The following is a 20,046-nucleotide window of genomic DNA, read 5'->3' as shown; positions in this document are numbered from 1 at the left end:
CACAAAATGAACCCAAATGGTCACAAAATGGACCCAAGATGACCCAAATGGTCACAAAATGGACATGTGGTCATGGGGTCTCTCACTTTTATAAGTTCTGCTCCATTTGCATATTGGAGTGAATTGTGTAATTACATCTCCAGCCCATATAATCTCATCCTTGTTTTTATCTCTTTATTCCACGTTGTTTGTGCTCTTGGGCCTGAGATTTGGATCATTTGTCCTTGGTTCCCAGCTAGGGCAGGAATTGTTTAGTCTCTACGAACTCTACGAACAGAGCTCACACCATGTGTTTCCTACTAAAACACAGAGGTTTATTTTTAAATTTTGAACCATTTTGACGCGCTGTGCCCCATCCTCCCTCAACACCCCGTGTGAGGGGCGAGAAGGGCCCGTGGGCTCTGAGGGCAGGCGGGAACTGAGGGCGCGGCGGGGCCGCTTCGGGGGCGTTCGGGACCATTCGGGGTCACTCGGGAACGGTTCGGAACCATTCGGGAACGGTTCGGAACCATTCGGGAACTGTTTGGGGCCCGTTCGGAACCGGTTCGGGGCCACTCGGGGCCGCTTCGGAACCGGTTCGAGGCCACTCGGGGCCGGTTTAGGGCTAGTTCAGAGCCACTCGGCGTCGGTTCGGGACCATTCGGGATCGGTTCGGAGCCATTCAGGGCCCGTTCGGGACTTGTTCGGGGCCCATTCGGAGCCTTTCCGGGCCATTCGGGGCTGGTTCCGGACCCGGTTCGGGGCCCCTTCGGAGCCGTTCGACGCCCGCTCGGGGCCCGTTCGGACCCAGTTTGGGGCCATTCGAGGCCACTCAGGCCCGGTTCGACGCCGGTTCGGGGCCGGGCCCGGGCACATGGCCCAGCCCGGGCAACGGGACCGCGCGTCCCGCCCGCGCCTTAGGCCCCGCCCCTAACCCCGCCCCTCGCCCTCAATGCGCCCTCCTATTGGCCCGCGTCCTCTCGCTTGCGCGCTCCGATTGGCCGCCCCCAGCGAGCTCCGCGGGCCCGTGGGCGGAAGCGGCGCTACGGCGGCCGCGGAGGGTCCGTCCCGCGCGCGCGCCCCCGGCCGTGTGGAAGGCGGCCGCCCCGCGCTGCCCGCCCGGCTCCGCCCGCCCGCCCGGGATGCGGCCCCGGCGGCCGCGCCGGGCATGAGGGACGGCGGGGGGGCCGCGCCCAGCACCGGCACCCGACGGCACCCGGGCACCGGCGGGGCTCCTCCTCGGTGAGCGGGGGCGGAGGGCTCGGGGGGAGCAGCGGGCCGGGCTGCGGGGTGCGGGCGGTGCCGCCGGCGCTGCCCCTCGGGACCCGCACCGGGCACGGAACCGGGCTGGGGAGAGCGGGGGCTGGGCTGGGATCCGGGCTGGAGCGGCTTCGATCCGTCCTGGGGGGGCTTGGTGGGATCCGGGAGGGTTTTGGGTGCAGGAATCGATTGTTTGGGTGCAGGCGTTGTTTGGAGTCAGAGTTTGGTTGGTGCGATCCGGGAGATTTTGGGATCCAGGAGATTTTTGGGTGCTGGAATTGGTTTTTGGGGTCCAGATGTTGTTTGGAGTCGGAGTTTGGTTGGTAGGATCCGGGAGATTTTGAGATCCTGGAGATTTTTGGGTCCAGGGGTTCTTTGGAGTTGGATGTTGGTTGGTGGGATCCTGGAGATTTTGGGATCCAGAGGTTGGGTGGTGGGATGCAGGAGATTTTTGGGATCCAGGAGATTTTTAGGTGCTGGAATTGGTTTTTGGGCTCCAGATGTTGTTTGGAGTCAGAGATTGGTTGGTGGGATCCTGGAGATTCTGGGATCCAGGAGATTTTTGGCTGCAGCAATCGTTTTTTTGGGTCCAGGAGTTGTTTGGAGTCATGGTTTAGTTGCTGGGATCCAGAGGTTTTGGGATCCAGAGGTTGGTTTGTGGGATCCTGGAGATTTCTGACTGCAGGAATTGTTTTTTGGGGTCCAGATGTTGTTTGGAATCGGAGTTTGGTTGGTAGGATCCGGGAGATTTTGAGATCCTGGAGATTTTTGGGTCCAGGGTTCTTTGAGTTGATGTTGTTGGTGGATCCTGGAGATTTTGGGATCCGAGGTTGTGGTGGGATGCAGGAGATTTTTGGGTCCAGAATTGGTTTTTGGGTCGGACTGTTTGAAGTCATAGGTTGGTTGGTGGAATCCTGGAGATGTTCGGATCCATAGGTTGTGTGTGGAATGCAGGAATTTTTGGGTCCAGGAGATCTTGGTGCTGAATTGGTTTTGGGTCCAGATGTTGTTTGGAGTCAGAGTTTGGTTGGTGGGATCCTGGAGATTTTGGGATCCAGAGGTTGGTTGGTGGGATGCAGGAGATTTTTGGGTCCAGGAATTGGTTTTTTGGGTCGAGGACTTGTTTGAAGTCAGAGGTTGTTGGTGGGATCCTGGAGATTTTGGGATCCTGGAGATTTTGGGTGCAGGAATTGCTTGTTTGGGTCTAGGAGTTGTTTGGAGTCTGAGGATGGGTGATGGGATCCAGGAGATTTTGGGATCCAGGAGATTTTTGGGTCCAGGAATTGGTTTTTTGGGTGCAGGCATTGTTTGGAGTCATAGGTTGGCTGGTGGGATCCTGGAGATGTTCGGATCCATAGGTTGGTGTGTGGAATGCAGGAAATTTTTGGGTCCAGGAATCGTTTTTTTGGGTCCAGGGGTTGTTTGGAGCCAGATTTTGGTTGGTGGGATTCAGGAGATTTTGGGATCCAGGAGATTTTTGGGTGCAGGAATTGTTTGGGTCTAGGAATTGTTTGGATCCAGGGGTGGCTCAGTGAAATCCTTGGGTTTGTTTGGGCCCAGGGCTTGCTTGGTGACATCCAGGAGATTTTTGGGTGCAGATTTTTGGGTTCAGGAGATTTTTGGGTGCAGGAGATTTTTGGGTGCAGGAGATTTTTGGGTGCAGGAGATTTTTGGGTGCAGATTTGGGTGCAGACATTTTGGCTGCAGGACATTTTTGGTGAAATTTTGGGTGCAGGAGATTTTTGGGTGCAGGACAATTTTGGGTGCAGATTTTTGGGTGCAGATTTTTGGGTTCAGGACATTTTTGGGTGCAGATTTTTGGGTTCAGGACATTTTTGGGTGCAGGACAATTTTGGGTGCAGGACATTTTTGGGTGCAGGACATTTTTGGGTGCAGATTTTTGGGTTCAGGACATTTTTGGGTGCAGATTTTTGGGTGCAGGACAATTTTGGGTTCAGGACATTTTTGGGTGCAGGACATTTTTGGGTGCAGATTTTTGGGTGCAGATTTTTGGGTTCAGGACATTTTTGGGTGCAGATTTTTGGCTGCTGAACATTTTTGGGTGCAGCCTTTGCAAGCTGATCCCAGCCATTCTTTAGATCCAAGCTTTGCTTATTTGCCTCCAACAGCTGCTGGGTTTTTTATTTTAATTCCTCACCACTATTTTATTTTATTTTTTATTTTTTTTTTCACTCCCCTGCCTGAACTGGGTGGATTCCTGCCCACATCAATAGGGGAGGCAGAGGAGAAAATATGCAAATCCTGCAAATCCTGCTTTTGATTTGCTGTTCTCTCATCCCTCCAGCTCCCTCCTTTCCTCTCCATCCCCAAAAATTCCCCAGCAGGGCTGGAAAACCTCCAGAGCTCTGCTGAATTTATATTTTTAAATATTTTTTTTCAATTTATATTTTATCTGGATTTTTTAATATTTTTATATTTTGAATTTTATATATTTATATTTTATATTTATATATTTTGAATTAAATATATTAATATATTAATATATTAAATATATATTATATATAATTAAAATATAAATATTTTATATTTATATATTTTGAATTTGGATTTTTGAATAGCAGCTCCTGAGCAAGACAGGGTTGGCTTTGGAGGCTCCACTAGGAGGGAGTTTAAAATTCTGCGTCTCTGGTTTGAATTTATTGTTTAATTCTTTTATTTTACATATTTAAGAAGCTTTTACCTGGCATTTTACCTGTTTTGGACAGTAGGTTTGTGGATTTTTTGGGATTTTTTGGACAGTAGGTTTGAATTTTTTAAGATTTTTTTTGGGCGGTAGGTTTGTGGATTTTTTAGGATTTTTTTGGACAGTAGGTTTATGGATTTTTTGTGGATTTTTGGGCAGTAGGATTTATGGATTTTTTGGAGTTTTTTGGACAGTAGGTTTGTGGATTTTTTGGGATTTTTTTGGACAGTAGGCTTGAATTTTTTAAGATTGTTTTGGACAGTAGGTTTGTGGATTTTTGGCAGTAGGTTTTTGGATTTTTGGGCTTTTTTGGACAGTAGGTTTGTGGATTTTTTGGGATTTTTTTGGACAGTAGGTTTGTGGATTTTTGGCAGTAGGTTTTTGGATTTTTGGGCTTTTTTGGACAGTAGGCTTGTGGATTTTTTGGGATTTTTTGGACAGTAGGTTTGTGGATTTTTTGGGATTTTTTTGACAGTAGGTTTATGGATTTTTTGGGATTTTTTGGACAGTAGGTTTGTGGATATTTTAGGATTTTTTTGGACATTAGGTTTATGGATTATTTGGGATTTTTTTGGACAGTAGGCTTGTGGATTTTTGGCAGTAGGTTTTTGGATTTTTGGGGTTTTTTGAACAGTAGGTTTATGGATTTTTTTGGGTTTTTTTGGACACTAGGTTTGTGGATTTTTGGACAGTAGATTTGTGGATTTTTGGGGTTTTTTGGACAGCAGGTTTGTGGATTTTTTAGGATTTTTTTGGACATTAGGTTTATGGATTATTTGGGGTTTTTTGGACAGTAGGTTTGTGGATTTTTTAGGATTTTTTTGGACAATAGGTTTGTGGATTTTTGGACACTAGGTTTGAATTTTTTAAGATTTTTTTTGGACAGTAGGTTTATGGATTTTTTGGGGATTTTTTGCACAGCAGGTGTGTGGGTTTTTGGACAGTAGATTTGTGGATTTTTTGGTTTTTTTGGACAGTAGGTTTGTGGATTTTTGAACAGTAGGTTTGTGGATTTTTTTGGTTTTTTTGGACAGCAGGTTTATGGGTTTTTTGGGGTTTTTTGGACAGTAGATTTGTGGATTTTTTGGTTTTTTTGGACAGTAGCTTTATGGATTTTTTCTTTTTTTGACCGTAAAAATTACCTTTCTAAAATCCCCCAAAAAATCCCTTTCTAAAATGAACTCAAACTGCTAAAACCCAAGTACCACTCAGACTTGTGGCAGCCCTGGGAGCCGGCAGAGCTCTCAGAAAGCTTTATCAGGATTTGGGATTTATTTATTTTTAGGGGCTCTGGGCCTGCTTGCAGGGAGGAGCTGTTCCATCACCATGGCAACGGACTGTACCACTAACATTGTTCCGGGGGGGGATTTTCCAGCTTCCATCACTTTTCCTTTCCACCATCCAGCAGAAATTTAAAATTTGGGATTATTTTTGTGAGGAGGGGATGTTTTTCCATCCAGCAGAAGGCAATTTAATTTAATTTACTTTAATTTAATTTAATTTAATTTCATCTGCTGTTGGGCCCAGCTGAGGAGGAAGTGAGTGTAATCTCCTTAGGAGCTTCCAGGAAATCTGTTTTTTTTTAATAGGGAACAAACTCATCAAAGGATTTTTTGCTTTTGAAGTTTCCCATCCCCTCTCCATGTCCTAAACCTTCCCTGGTCTTATATCCTAAAAAATAAAAGAAAAAAAAAGGAATAATGCTGATTGAAGTGTGGAAAATCAGGGAAATTAATAATTTCATCATTAGTGGTGGGGTGTCAGTGAGGGATGGAGGAGCTGCAGGAATGACACAAAATTTGCTTTAAAATCTCATTTTCCTCCTGTTTTCCATTCATTTATTATGAAATTATCATTATAATTTGAAATAAAAGGGGGTCTTTTGGTGTCAGGATTAAAATACCCCAGAAATCTGCTGGGCATGGAAATCCTGATGTCAGTGTTGTCCTTCATTATTTGTTCCTGATTTATTTATTTATATTATTTAAAATCTCCTTTTCCCACTGTTTTCCATTAATTTATTATGAAATTATCATTATAATTTGAAATAAATTGAAATAAAAGGGGCCTTTTGTGTCAGGATTAAAATACCCTCAGAAATCTGCTGGGCATGGAAATCCTGATGTCAGTGTTGTCCTTCATTATTTGTTCCTGATTTATTTTATATTTACATATTTTATATTTTATATTATTTAAAATCCCATTTCCCCCTGTTTTCCATTAATTTATTATCAAATTATCATTATAATTTGAAATAAATTGAAATAAAATTTTTGTGTCAGGATTAAAATACCCCAGAAATCTCCTTGGTTTATCTGCCTGAGCCCATGGAAATCCTGATGTCGTTTTATTCCTGATCTTGGCTAATTCAAAAAAAGGCCAAAAAACACTGAAAAAACCCTAGAAAATACAAAAAAAAAAAAAATATTTCTTTCTCAGGACTTAAAAGCTGAAACAGTTGATTCCTAACCCCTCAAATTTTTGCTAAAACACCTCAATTTCGTCTCAAACACCTCAATTTCGTCTCAATTTCGTCTCAATTTCGTCTCAAATTTTCAGCCGGGGAGCCAAAATTTATTGCAACATTTGTTTTTGAGTTAAAGAAAATAAAAAATAAAAAATAAAAGCGAGGTTTGGAGTGGGATTAAGCAATAAAAACTCTTATCATGAGGACATCCTTCAGCATTTCCTTCCTGCCTTGGCTGCTCCCTCACAAAAAAATCTGAATTTTCCTGCCTGGATTCTGCAGGGAATTGCAGAAGCAAATTAAAAACAAGAATTTATTCAAGTTTGGGGTGGTTTTTTTCCTTTTTTTCCTTTTTTTCCTTTCCTTTTTTTCCTTTTTCATTGATTTTTTTGTTATTTATTTGAGATTTTTTTGGCTGGTTTCACCACATGGAAAGCTGCCAGGGGTTGGGATTTTTAAAGGGAGTGGAGAATTGTGCATTTTAGTTTAAATTTCTTGTTTAATTATTTTGTTTTACACATTTAAGTGGTTTTTACCTGGCATTTCAGCTGTGTGTGTTCTGAAAAAGGATTTAATTTCCTCCTGTGCTTTCCACCATATCAGAAAATGGAGTTTTGGACAGTAAATTTGTGGATTTTTGGGGTTTTTTTCATGAGGGAATGGAGTTTTGGACAGTAAATTTGTGGATTTTTGGGTTTTTTTTCATGAGGGAATGGAGTTTTGGGCAGTAAATTTGTGGATTTTGGGGTTTTTTTTATCAAAAAAATGGACTTTTGGACTGTAAATTTGTGGATTTTGGGTTTTTTTCATGAGGGAATGGAGTTTTGGGCAGTAGATTTGTGGATTTGGGGTTTTTTTTAATCAAAAAATGGACTTTTGGGCAGTAAATTTGTGGATTTTGGGGTTTTTTCATCAAAAAATGGAGTTTTGGGCAGTAAATTTGTGGATTTTGGTGTTTTTTTGACATTAAGCTCTTTCTAAAATGAATTTAAATTGATAAAACCCTCAAAGTACAATTCAGGTGAGTCGCAACCCCCAGAGGTGGAAATCTTTTAGGAAAAGTTTATTAGGAACGGAATATTATTGATAAAATATTTGAATATTTGAATTGAATGAAATATTTGAATATTTGAATATTTGAATTGAATGAAATATTTGAATATTTGAATTGAATGAAATATTTGTTGCTCGGTTTTATTTTGATACCCATTTTAATTGGACGCTTCATCCATGTCATGTGACAACCATTTATTTATTCATTGATTTAAATAATAATAATTCATTTATTGAACGAATAATTCATCATTTATTTAATGAAACAAAAAGAGGGGAAAATCCTTTTGATGTTTTGAGGTTTTTGGTGTGGATTTGGGTCTGTGACCTCCAAATTTCTCCTTTGCCAGCTCTGTTTGTTTTCCTGGGCAGGCACCAAGGCCTTGTGTGCACAGCAAATGTTGCACAACAGAACAGGAATTATTGTGGTTCTGGAAGGGTTTTGAGGTGTTTTCGTGCTCCCTAAAATCTTTAAAGTGTTTTCCTGCTCCCTAAATCCTGTATGGATTTTTTTCCTGCTCCCTAAATCCTGTATGGATTTTCCTGCTCCCTAAATCCTGTATCGATTTTTTTTTCCTGCTCCCTAAATCCTGTATCGATTTTTTTTCCTGCTCCCTAAATCCTGTATCGATTTTTTTTCCTGCTCCCTAAATCCTGTATCGATTTTTTTCCCTGCTCCCTAAATCCTGTATCGATTTTTTTTCCTGGTCCCCAAATCCTGTATGGATTTTTTAAGGGATTTTCCTGGTCCCTAAATCCTGGTTGTTTTTTTTTTTTTTTTGATGTGTTTTCCTGGCTCGTAAATCCTTTATGGAATTTTTAAGGTGTTTTCCTGGTTCCTAAATCCTGTATGGATTTTTTAGGGTGTTTTCCTAAATCCTGTATGGATTTTTTAAAGTGTTTTCCTGGGCCCTAAATCATTTAAGGTGTTTTCCTGTTCTCTAAATCCTGTATGGATTTTTTAAGGTGTTTGTTTCCCTAAATCCCGTATGGATTTTTTAAGGTGTTTTCCTTGTCCCTAAATCCTGTATGGATTTTTTAAGGTGTTTTCGGATTTTTTAAGGTGTTTTCCTGGTCCCTAAATCATTTAAGGTGTTCTCCTGGTCCCTAAATCCTCTATGGATTTTTCAAGGTGTTTTCCTGCTCCCTAAATCCTGTATGGATTTTTTAAGGTGTTTTCGGATTTTTTAAGGTGTTTTCCTAAATCCTGTATAGGTTTTTAAGGTGTTTTCCTAAATCCCGTATGGATTTTTTAGGGTGTTTTCGGATTTTTTAAGGTGTTTTCCTGCTCCCTAAATCCTGTATGGATTTTTTAAGGTGTTTTCCTAAATCCTTTATGGATTTTCTAAGGTGTTCTCATGGTCTCTAAATCCTGTATGGATTTTTTATGGTGTTTTCCTGTTCCCCAAATCCTGTATGGATTTTTTAAGGGATTTTCCTGGTCCCTAAATCCTGTATGGATTTTTTAAGGTGTTTTCCTGCTCCCTAAATCCTGTATGGATTTTTTAAGGTGTTTTCAGATTTTTTAAGGTGTTTTCCTGCTCCCGAAATCCCGTATGGATTTTTTAAGGTGTTTTCATAAATCCTGTATGGATTTTTTAAGGTGTTTTCCTGCTCCCTAAATCCCATATGGATTTTTTACGATGTTTTCCTGCCCCCTAAATCCTGTATGGATTTTTTAGGGTGTTTTCCTAAATCCTTTATGGAATTTTTAAGGTGTTTTCCTGGTTCCTAAATCCTGTATGGATTTTTTAGGGTGTTTTCGGATTTTTTAAGGTGTTTTCCTAAATCCTGTATGGATTTTTAAGGTGTTTTCCGGGTTCCCAAATCCCGTATGGGTTTTTAAGGTGTTTTCCTGTATGGATTTTTAAGGTGTTTTCCTAAATCCTGTATGGATTTTTAAGGTGTTTTCCCAGTCGATAAATCCTGTATGGATTTTTTCCTGCTCCCTAAATCCTGCATGGATTTTTTAAGGTGTTTTCCTAAATCCTGCATGGATTTTTTAAGGTGTTTTCCTGTATGGATTTTTAAGGTGTTTTCGGATTTTTTAAGGTGTTTTCCTAAATCCCGTATGGATTTTTAAGGTGTTTTCCTTGTCCCTAAATCCCGTATGGGTTTTTAAGGTGTTTTCCCGGTTCCCAAATCCCGTATGGATTTTTTAAGGTGTTTTCCTAAATCCCGTATGGGTTTTTAAGGTGTTTTCCTTGTCCCTAAATCCTGTATGGATTTTTTAAGGTGTTTTGGTGTTTTCCTGGTCCCTAAATCCTGTAGGGATTTTTTAAGGTGTTTTCCTGCTCCCTAAATCCTGTATGGATTTTTAAGGTGTTTTCCTGTATGAATTTTTAAGGTGTTTCCCTAAATCCTGTATGGATTTTTTAAGGTGTTTTCGGATTTTTTAAGATGTTTTCCTGCTCCCTAAATCCTCTATGGATTTTTTAAGGTGTTTTCCTAAATCCTGTATGGATTTTTAAGGTGTTTTCCTGCTCCCTAAATCCCGTATGGGTTTTTAAGGTGTTTTCCTAAATCCCGTATGGATTTTTAGGGTGTTTTCCCGGTTCCCCAATCCCGTACGGATCGCCTGGCACAGCCCAGCGAGCTGTGGGCAGAGTCTCCAGCACAGCCTCCAGTTTCTTCGAGTGCTCAGTAATTAATTAATTAGGGCAAGCAGGGAGCTGCGCAGTAATTAACGGGGAAAGCACCTCGGGGCTGTGGGTGGCCTTGCCTTGGAGATTGTTGCTTTTAATTGCAGCAATTTCCCTGCCTGCATCAATGTCCCAGCACCAGCCACGGGGCAGGGATTGTGCCCAGAAAGGTGCCCAGAAAGGTGCCAGGAATATCTTGGGATTAATGTTTATCTTGGATTTAATGTTTGAGTATCAAACTCACCCAAATGCATCCCCTGGACGCCCGTTCCTAAGGGAAAAAATATAATGTATATCCAATATTATGTGTATACACTGTTATTCACTATGGCAGAAAGTGTAAAAAAAATAGGGGAAAATGTAGTGTATGTTTAATATATTATATATATATTATGTATATACTGTGTATGTATATGTATATTGTGTATATATCTATATATACACTATATATATATAATATATATATAGTGTATCTCTAATGTATTATATGTATATTATGTATATATATATATATATATATATACACACAGTATATATGTATATTATGTATATCCAGTGTTATTTACTATCCAAGAAATGGTTAAAAAACAGGGAAAAATATAGTGTATATCTAATATATTATATGGATATTATGTATGTATATATATATATACACAGTATATACATATTATACATATAATATATTAGATGTACACTATATTTTTCCCTGTTTTTTTTACCATTTATTGGATAGTAAATAACACTGGATATATATAATATACATATATACAGTGTGTATATATATATATATATACACACACACATAATATACATATAATATATTAGAGATACACTCTATATATAATATATATATATAGTGTATATATAGATATATGCACAATATACATATATATTGTGTGTGTATATATATATATATACACACATGTGTATATATATGTATATTATGTATATCCAGTGTTATTCACTATGCCAGAAAGTGTAAAAAAATAGGGAAAAACGTAGTGTATGTCTAATATATTTTATGTATATTATGTATTAATATGTGTATATATATATATAGAGTATCTATATATACAATATATATGTGTATATTATGTATATCCAGTGTTATTCACTATCCCAGAAATGGTAAAAAATAGGGAAAAATATAGTGTATATCTAATATATTTTATGCATATTGTGTATATATATGTATATATATATATAGAGTGTATATATATATATACAATATATATATGTATATTATGTATATCCAGTGTTATTTACAATCCCAGAAATGGTTAAAAAATAGGGAAAAATATAGTGTATATCTAATATATTATATGTATATTATGTATATATGTGTGTGTATATATACACACAGTATATATACAGTATATATATACACATGTATATACATATATATGTATATACATGTATAATATATACAATATATTTATACAATGTGTATATGTATATTATGTATATCCAGTGTTATTCACTATGGCAGAAAGTGTAAAAAAAAAGGGAAAAATGTAGTGTATGTCTAATATATTTTATGTATATTATGCATATATATATATATAGAAAAAATATATATATACAATATATGTATGTATATTATGCATATCCAGTGTTATTCACTATGCCAGAAATGGTAAAGAAATAGGGAAAAATATAGTGTGTATCTAATATATTATATGTATATTATGTATATATATAGGTGTGTGTATATATATATATATACAGTATATACATAATATAATATATTAGACATACACTACATTTTTCCCTATTTTTTTTACACTTTCTGCCATAGTGAATAACACTGGATATACATAACATACATATATATATTGTGTATATATATATATATACTGTATATATAAAACATGTATATACATATATGTGTATATATATACTGTATATATACTGTGTATATATATATACACACATATATATACATAATATACATATAATATATTAGATATACACTATATTTTTCCCTATTTTTTAACCATTTCTGGGATTGTAAATAACACTGGATATACATAATATACATATATACTGTGTATATATATATACATAATATACATGTAATACATTAGAGATACACTATATATATATTATATATATAGTGTATATATAGATATATACACAATATACATATATATTGTGTGTATATATATATATACACACAATATATATATGTATGTTATGCATATTCAGTGTTATTCACTATCCCAGAAATGGTAAAAAATAGGGAAAAATATAGTGTATATCTAATATATTATATGTATATTGTGTATATATATGTGTATATATAGAGAGAGAGTATATATATATATACAATATATATGTGTAAATTATGTATATCCGGTGTTATTCACTATGCCAGAAATGATAAAAAAGCAGGGAAAAATATAGTGTATATCTAATATATTATATGTATATTATGTATATATGTGTGTTATATATATACACATATACACAGTATATGTGCAGTATATATATATACATATATATGTATATACATGTATAATATATACAATATATTTATACAATGTGTATATGTATATTATGTATATCCAGTGTTATTCACTATGGCAGAAAGTGTAAAAAAAAAGGGAAAAATGTAGTGTATGTCTAATATATTTTATGTATTTAGGTGTGTATATATATATATACACAGTATATATACAGTATATATATATATACATATATATGTATATACATGTATAATATATACAATGTATATTATGTATATACTGTGTATATATATATACACACATATATATACATAATATACATATAATGTATTAGATATGCACTATATTTTTCCCTGGATTTTTTACCATTTCTGGCATAGTGAGTAACACTGGATATGCATAATATACATATATACAGTGTGTGTATATATATATATATACATATATGTATATATATATGTATATATATATGTGTATATATATACACATAATATATATATAATATATTAGATATACACTATATATATAATATATATATATAGTGTATATATAGATATATGCACAATATACATATATATTGTGTGTATATATAAATCATTGATACCAGTCCTAGAAAATCCCAGCCTAAATTATTGATATCAGTGCTAGAAAATCCCAGCCTAAATCATTGATACCAGTCCTAGAAAATCCCAGCCTAAATCATTGATATCAGTCCTAAATCCCAGCCTAAATCATTGATACCAGTCCTAAATCCCAGCCTCAATCATTGATATCAGTCCAGAAAATCCCAGCCTAAATCATTGATATCAGTCCTAAATCCCAGCCTAAATCATTGATATCAGTGCTAAATCCCAGCCTAAATCATTGATATCAGTCCTAGAAAATCCCAACCTAAGTCATTGATGTGGGTAAGACATGGCAGGGATGGAGAGCTGAGCAAAGGCTGCGTTTGGAATAATTTTAATTTAATTTTGTGTTAATTCTCATTTAAAAAAAATCTGGAAAAGAAGGATTTGGAGGGAGATTGGGAGATTGAAAACTGATGGGAATTGAGTTGTTTTGGCTCTGGCACCTTCCTGGAGCTGTGCTGTGGGAGCAGGAGGGAAAATCAACAACTTTAGAGCAGGAATGAACTGGTATCCTAGAAAATCCCAGCCTAAATCATTGATATCAGTCCTAAATCCCAGCCTAAATCATTGATATCAGTCCTAGAAAATCCCAGCCTAAATCATTGATATCAGTCCAGAAAATCCCAGCCTAAATCATTGATATCAGTGCTGGAAAATCCCAGCCTAAATCATTGATATCAGTGCTGGAAAATCCCAGCCTAAATCATTGATATCAGTCCAGAAAATCCCAACCTAAATCATTGATATCAGTCCTAGAAAATCCCAGTCTAAGTCATTGATGTGGGTTAGACATGGCAGGGATGGAGAGCTGAGCCAAGGCCTGTTTGGAATAATTTTAATTTAATTTCATGTTAATTCTCATTTTAAAAAAAATCTGGAAAAAAAGGATTTGAAGGGAGATTGGGAGACTGAAAACTGATGGAATTGAGTTGTTTTGGCTCTGGCACGTTCCTGGAGTGTGCAGTGGGAGCAGGAGGGAAAATCAACAACTTTAGAGCAGGAATGAACTGTTATCCTAGGAAATCCCAGCCTAAATCATTGATATCAGTCCTAAATCCCAGCCTCAATCATTGATATCAGTCCTAAATCCCAGCCTAAATCATTGATATCAGTCCTGGAAAATCCCAACCTAAATCATTGATATCAGTGCTAAATCCCAACCTAAATCATTGATATCAGTCCTAAATCCCAGCCCAAATCATTGATATCAGTCCTAAATCCCAGCCTAAATCATTGATATCAGTGCTAGAAAATCCCAGCCTAAATCATTGATATCAGTGCTAGAAAATCCAGCCTAAATCATTGATATCAGTCCAGAAAATCCCAGCCTAAATCATTGATATCAGTGCTAGAAAACCCCAGCCTAAATCATTGATATCAGTCCTAAATCCCAGCCTAAATCATTGATATCAGTCCTAAATCCCAGCCTAAATAATTGATATCAGTCCTAAATCCCAGCCTAAATCATTGATACCAGTCCTAAATCCCAGCCTAAATCATTGATATCAGTCCTAGAAAATCCCAGCCTAAATCATTGATATCAGTCCTAAATCCCAGCCTAAATCATTGATATCAGTCTTAAATCCCAACCTAAATCATTGATATCAGTCCTAAATCCCAGCCTAAATCATTGATATCAGTCCAGAAAATCCCAGCCTAAATCATTGATATCAGTCTTAAATCCCAACCTAAATCATTGATATCAGTCCTAAACCCCAGCCTAAATTATTGATACCAGTCCAGAAAATCCCAGCCTAAATCATTGATATCAGTCCTAAATCCCAGCCTAAATCATTGATATCAGTCCTAAATCCCAGCCTAAATCATTGATATCAGTCCTAGAAAATCCCAGCCTAAATCATTGATATCAGTCCAGAAAATCCCAGCCTAAATCATTGATATCAGTCCAGAAAATCCCAGCCTAAATCATTGATATCAGTCCTGGAAAATCCCAGCCTAAATCATTGATATCAGTCCTAAATCCCAGCCTAAATCATTGATATCAGTCCTGGAAAATCCCAACCTAAATTATTGATATCAGTCCTGGAAAATCCCAGCCTAAATCATTGATATCAGTCCTAAATCCCAGCCTAAATCATTGATATCAGTCCTAGAAAATCCCAGCCTAAATCATTGATATCAGTCCTGGAAAATCCCAGCCTAAATCATTGACATCAGTCCTAAATCCCAGCCTAAATCATTGATATCAGTGCTAGAAAATCCCAGCCTAAATCATTGATATCAGTCCTAAATCCCAGCCTAAATCATTGATATCAGTCCTAAATCCCAGCCTAAATCATTGATATCAGTCTAGAAAATCCCAGCCTCAATTATTGATATCAGTCCTAAATCCCAGCCTCAATCATTGATATCAGTGCTAGAAAATCCCAGCCTAAATTATTGATATCAGTCCAGAAAATCCCAGCCTAAATCATTGATATCAGTCCTAAATCCCAGCCTAAATTATTGATATCAGTCTAGAAAATCCCAGCCTAAATCATTGATATCAGTCCTAAATCCCAGCCTAAATTATTGATATCAGTCTAGAAAATCCCAGCCTAAATTATTGATATCAGTCCAGAAAATCCCAGCCTAAATCATTGATATCAGTCCTAGAAAATCCCAGCCTAAATCATTGATATCAGTCCTGGAAAATCCCAACCTAAATCATTGATGTGGGTAAGACATGGCAGGGATGGAGAGCTGAGCAAAGGCTGCGTTTGGAATAATTTTAATTTAATTTCGTGTTAATTCTCATTTTAAAAAAATCTGGAAAAGAAGGATTTGGAGGGAGATTGGGAGACTGAAAACTGATGGGAATTGAGTTGTTTTGGCTCTGGCACCTTCCTGGAGCTGTGCAGTGGGAGCAGGAGGGAAAATCAACAACTTTAGAGCAGGAATGAACTGGTATCCTAGAAAATCCCAGCCTAAATCATTGATATCAGTCCTGGAAAATCCCAGCCTAAATCATTGATATCAGTCCTAAATCCCAGCCTAAATCATTGATATCAGTCCTAGAAAATCCCAGCCTAAATCATTGATATCAGTCCTAGAAAATCCCAGCCTAAATCATTGATATCAGTCCTAAATCCCAGCCTAAATCATTGATATCAGTCCTGGAAAATCCCAGCCTAAATCATTGATATCAGTCCTAAATCCCAGCCTAAATCATTGATATCAGTCCTAAATCCCAACCTAAATCATTGATATCAGTCCTAAATCCCAGCCTAAATCATTGATATCAGTCCTAAATCCCAGCCTAAATCATTGATATCAGTCCTAAAAAACCTCAGCCTAAATCATTGATGTGGGTAAGACATGGCAGGAATGAAGAGTCGAGCAAAGGCTGTGTTTGGAATAATTTTAATTTAATTTTGTGTTAATTCTCATTTTAAAAAAATCTGGAAAAGAAGGATTTGGAGGGAGATTGGGAGACTGAAAACTGATGGGAATTGAGTTGTTTTGGCTCTGGCACCTTCCTGGAGCTGAGCAGTGGGAGGAGGTGAGGGGGTGCCTTCATCCCTACCTGGCTGTACCTGAGCTCTTTCTCACAAAGCCCCACAAGCCAGAGTTGGGTGAACATGGAACAACTTGGAAACATTTATTTTATTTATTTTTTTATTTTTTTTTTGGAGGGGTAATGACTCACTGCAACTTACCCAAAGTGACCTGATTTAGTTAAATGAGGCTAAATATAACCCATGTGCAAAGTACTGCCATGTGGGAGGAGACGCCAGCGTTGGCACTCACTCAGCCCCTCACTTCTGCAGGGAACATCTTTCACCACTGGTGACTAATAATTTTTTTACTCTTGCTGCCTTTGGAAATAACAATCCCTGAATCCCTGCTCCATATTTTTTTTGGTTTTTTTTTTTAATTTTTGTTTTCTTCACCCCCTTGTAGGGAGAGAAAGGAGGGAAATGCTTAACGTTGCTTTGTGAATTGCAGCTCTCTGCTATGGACAGTGCCATCACCCTGTGGCAGTTCCTCCTCCAGCTGCTGCAAGAGCCCCAGAACAAGAACATCATCTGCTGGACCTCCAACGACGGGGAATTCAAGCTGCTGCAGGCAGAGGAGGTGGCCAGGCTCTGGGGGATCCGCAAGAACAAGCCCAGCATGAACTATGACAAACTCAGCCGCGCGCTGCGCTACTACTACGTGAAGGTAGGCTGGAAACGCTGCTCAATCCTCATCCCTCTGAGCTGAGGAGCTTTGTTCCCTCCTCCTCTATTCCTCCTCCTCCTCCTGGCTGTGCCAGCCTGAAGGAAGTTGAGCTGCTTTGTTTAAAGGGGTTGGGTTGGGTTTGAATTTCGTTTATCGCTGCGCTGTTTCCTCCTCGCTGCTTGTGTTGGAGGTTCTGGGGTTGCTCATCTTTCTAGGAATCCTCACCCCTTCCACAAATCCACAGCCCTGCAGGGTTAAATGCAGTGAAGCACAGGGAGAGTTTGAAGGTTAAAATCCCAGTAAACACAGGAGAGTTTTAAGGTTAAATCCAGATAAAGCACAGGAGAGTTTTAGGGTTAATTCCAGTAAGCACAGGGAGATTTACACACCAGCAAGGTTAAAATCAGTAAAGGGAGGTTTTGCTGCTTTGTTTTGGGAGGTTCTGGTGGTTTTGCTCATCCAATTTGCTTTGGATCCTCATCCCCCTTCCACAAATCCACAGCCCTGCAAGGGTTAAAGTCCAGGGAGAGTTTAAGGTTAAATCCAGTAAATCACAGGGAGAGTTTTAAGGGTTAAAATGCAGATAAAACACAGGAGAGTTTTAAGGGTTAAAATCCCAAGTAAAGCACAGGGAGAGTTTTAAGGGTTAAAATCCAACTAAAGCACAGGGAGAGTTTTGGGTTATTTCCCATAAAGCCTTTGGAGTATCTTAATAGGGTTAAAATCCAGATAAAGCACAGGGAGAGTTTTAAGGGTTAAAATCCAGGTAAAGCACAGGGAGAGTTTTAAGGGTTAAAATCCAGGTAAAGCACAGGGAGATTTACACACACCCAGCAAGGGTTAAAATCCCAGTAAAGCACAGGGAGAGTTTTGAGGGTTAAAATGCCAGTAAAGCACAGGGAGAGTTTTAAGGGTTAAATCCCAGTAAAGCACAGGGAGAGTTTTGCTGCTTTGTGTTGGGAGGTTCTGGTGGTTTTGCTCATCCAAGTTTGTCTTAGGAATCCTCATCCCCCTTCCACAAATCCACAGCCCTGCAAGGGTTAAAATCCAGGTGAAGCACAGGGAGAGTTTTAAGGGTTAATTTCCAGGTAAAGCACAGGAGAGTTTACACAGAGAAGGTTAAAATGCAGGTAAAGCACAGGAGAGTTTTGCTGCTTTGTTTGGGAGTCTGGGGTTTTGCTCATCCAAATTTGCCTTTGGATCTCATCCCCCTTATCTACACCGAAGGAATCGGGAGAGTTTAAGGATTAAAATCCAGGTAAAGCACAGGGAGAGTTTTCAGGGTTAAAATCCCACTAAAGCACAGGGAGAATTTTAAGGGTTAAAATCCAGATAGAGCACAGGGAGAGTTTTAAGGGTTAAAATCCCAGTAAAGCACAGGGAGAGTTTTGCTGCTTTGTTTTGGGAGGTTCTGGTGGTTTTGCTCATCCAAATTTGCCTTTGGATCCTCATCCCCCTTCCAAAAATCCAAGGGTTAAAATGCAGGTAAAGCACAGGGAGAGTTTTAAGGGTTAAAATCCAGGTAAAGCACAGGGAGAGTTTTAAGGGTTAAAATCCAGGTAAAGCACAGGGAGAGTTTTAAGGGTTAATTTCCAGCTAAAGCACAGGGAGATTTACACACACCCAGCAAGGGTTAAAATCCCAGTAAAGCACAGGGAGAGTTTTAAGGTTTAAAATCCAGGTAAAACACAGGGAGAGTTTTAAGGGTTAAAATCCAGATAAAGCACAGGGAGAGTTTTAAGGGTTAAAATCCCAATAAAGCACAGGGAGAGTTTTAAGGGTTAAAATCCAGGTAAAGCACAGGGAGAGTTTTAAGGGTTAAAATCCCAATAAAGCACAGGGAGAGTTTTAAGGGTTAAAATCCCAGTAAAGCACAGGGAGAGTTTTAAGGGTTAAAATCCAAATAAAGCACAGGGAGAGTTTTAAGGTTTAAATTCCCAATAAAGCACAGGGAGAGTTTTTATTTCACAGGAAGAAGTTTAAGCTGCGTTCATTAAACAGAGAATCTATAGGAGATGCTGAATTAATATTTTGCCTGGTTTAATTCCCGCTGTATCTTACCCAGAAGGATGAATGTTCTGCTGGAAAATATTCGTGGAAATTCTGTTTGGTGTAGTCAGAAATGATAAAAAAAAAGGGAAAAATATAGTTTCTATAAAATAGTTTATACAGGGAGAGGATGATGATGGAGAGCCTGAACATTGCACCACTTTTTACAGTTTATACAGGGAGAGGATGATGATGGAGAGCCTGAGTATTACACCACTTTTTGCAGCTTTCTCTTTCCATTTATCCCTTTCAAAATAAACATTTTCCATCCCTGAGCATTTTTATTTTCTCTGTGTATTTCACCTTCACTTTGCCCATTATTTTCAGCCCAGCAGAGTAAGGAGCTTTTTGTTTATCCAACACCTTGGAGTTTCTCACCTCTGTTTCCCTTTATCCCCACGATAAAAATAAACCCTCAGTTTCTGAGGAGCCTGGAGCAGGTGGGAGGAGGGAGCTGGTGCTCATCACAAATCTGCTTTTGGCACCCAGAGATCTCAGCAGCAATCAGGGAGTGATAAATAAGGATAATTCCCAGCGCAAAGTGTGCGTGGCATTTCGCCGAGGAGCAAAACAAGTTTGACAGATGCTGTTCTGTGGTATTGAAATAACTGATTAGCCTGCGTTCTGCTGA

The 20,046-nt window shown here is 38.4% G+C and overlaps 1 protein-coding gene across 2 annotated transcripts in view; it reads left to right on the top strand.

Moving 5' to 3' along the window:
- Positions 1–1,084: 1,084 nt before the first annotated feature.
- Positions 1,085–20,046, top strand: part of ELK4 (ETS transcription factor ELK4) — a 45,545-nt gene continuing 26,583 nt past the window's right edge. For both annotated transcript variants that reach the window (XM_064733082.1, XM_064733081.1), the window contains exons 1-2: positions 1,085–1,221; positions 17,151–17,366. In XM_064733082.1, coding sequence (XP_064589152.1) covers positions 17,160–17,366 — 207 coding nt within the window. In that variant the 5' untranslated portion in view covers positions 1,085–1,221; positions 17,151–17,159. The remainder of the gene's footprint in view (positions 1,222–17,150; positions 17,367–20,046) is intronic.

Source organism: Zonotrichia leucophrys, chromosome 26 (assembly GCF_028769735.1).
Source record: "Zonotrichia leucophrys gambelii isolate GWCS_2022_RI chromosome 26, RI_Zleu_2.0, whole genome shotgun sequence".
NCBI classification, from domain to species: Eukaryota; Metazoa; Chordata; class Aves; order Passeriformes; family Passerellidae; genus Zonotrichia; species Zonotrichia leucophrys.
The sequence above is the reverse complement of the archived record's forward strand: the minus strand, read 5'-3'. Positions and strand labels throughout refer to the sequence as shown.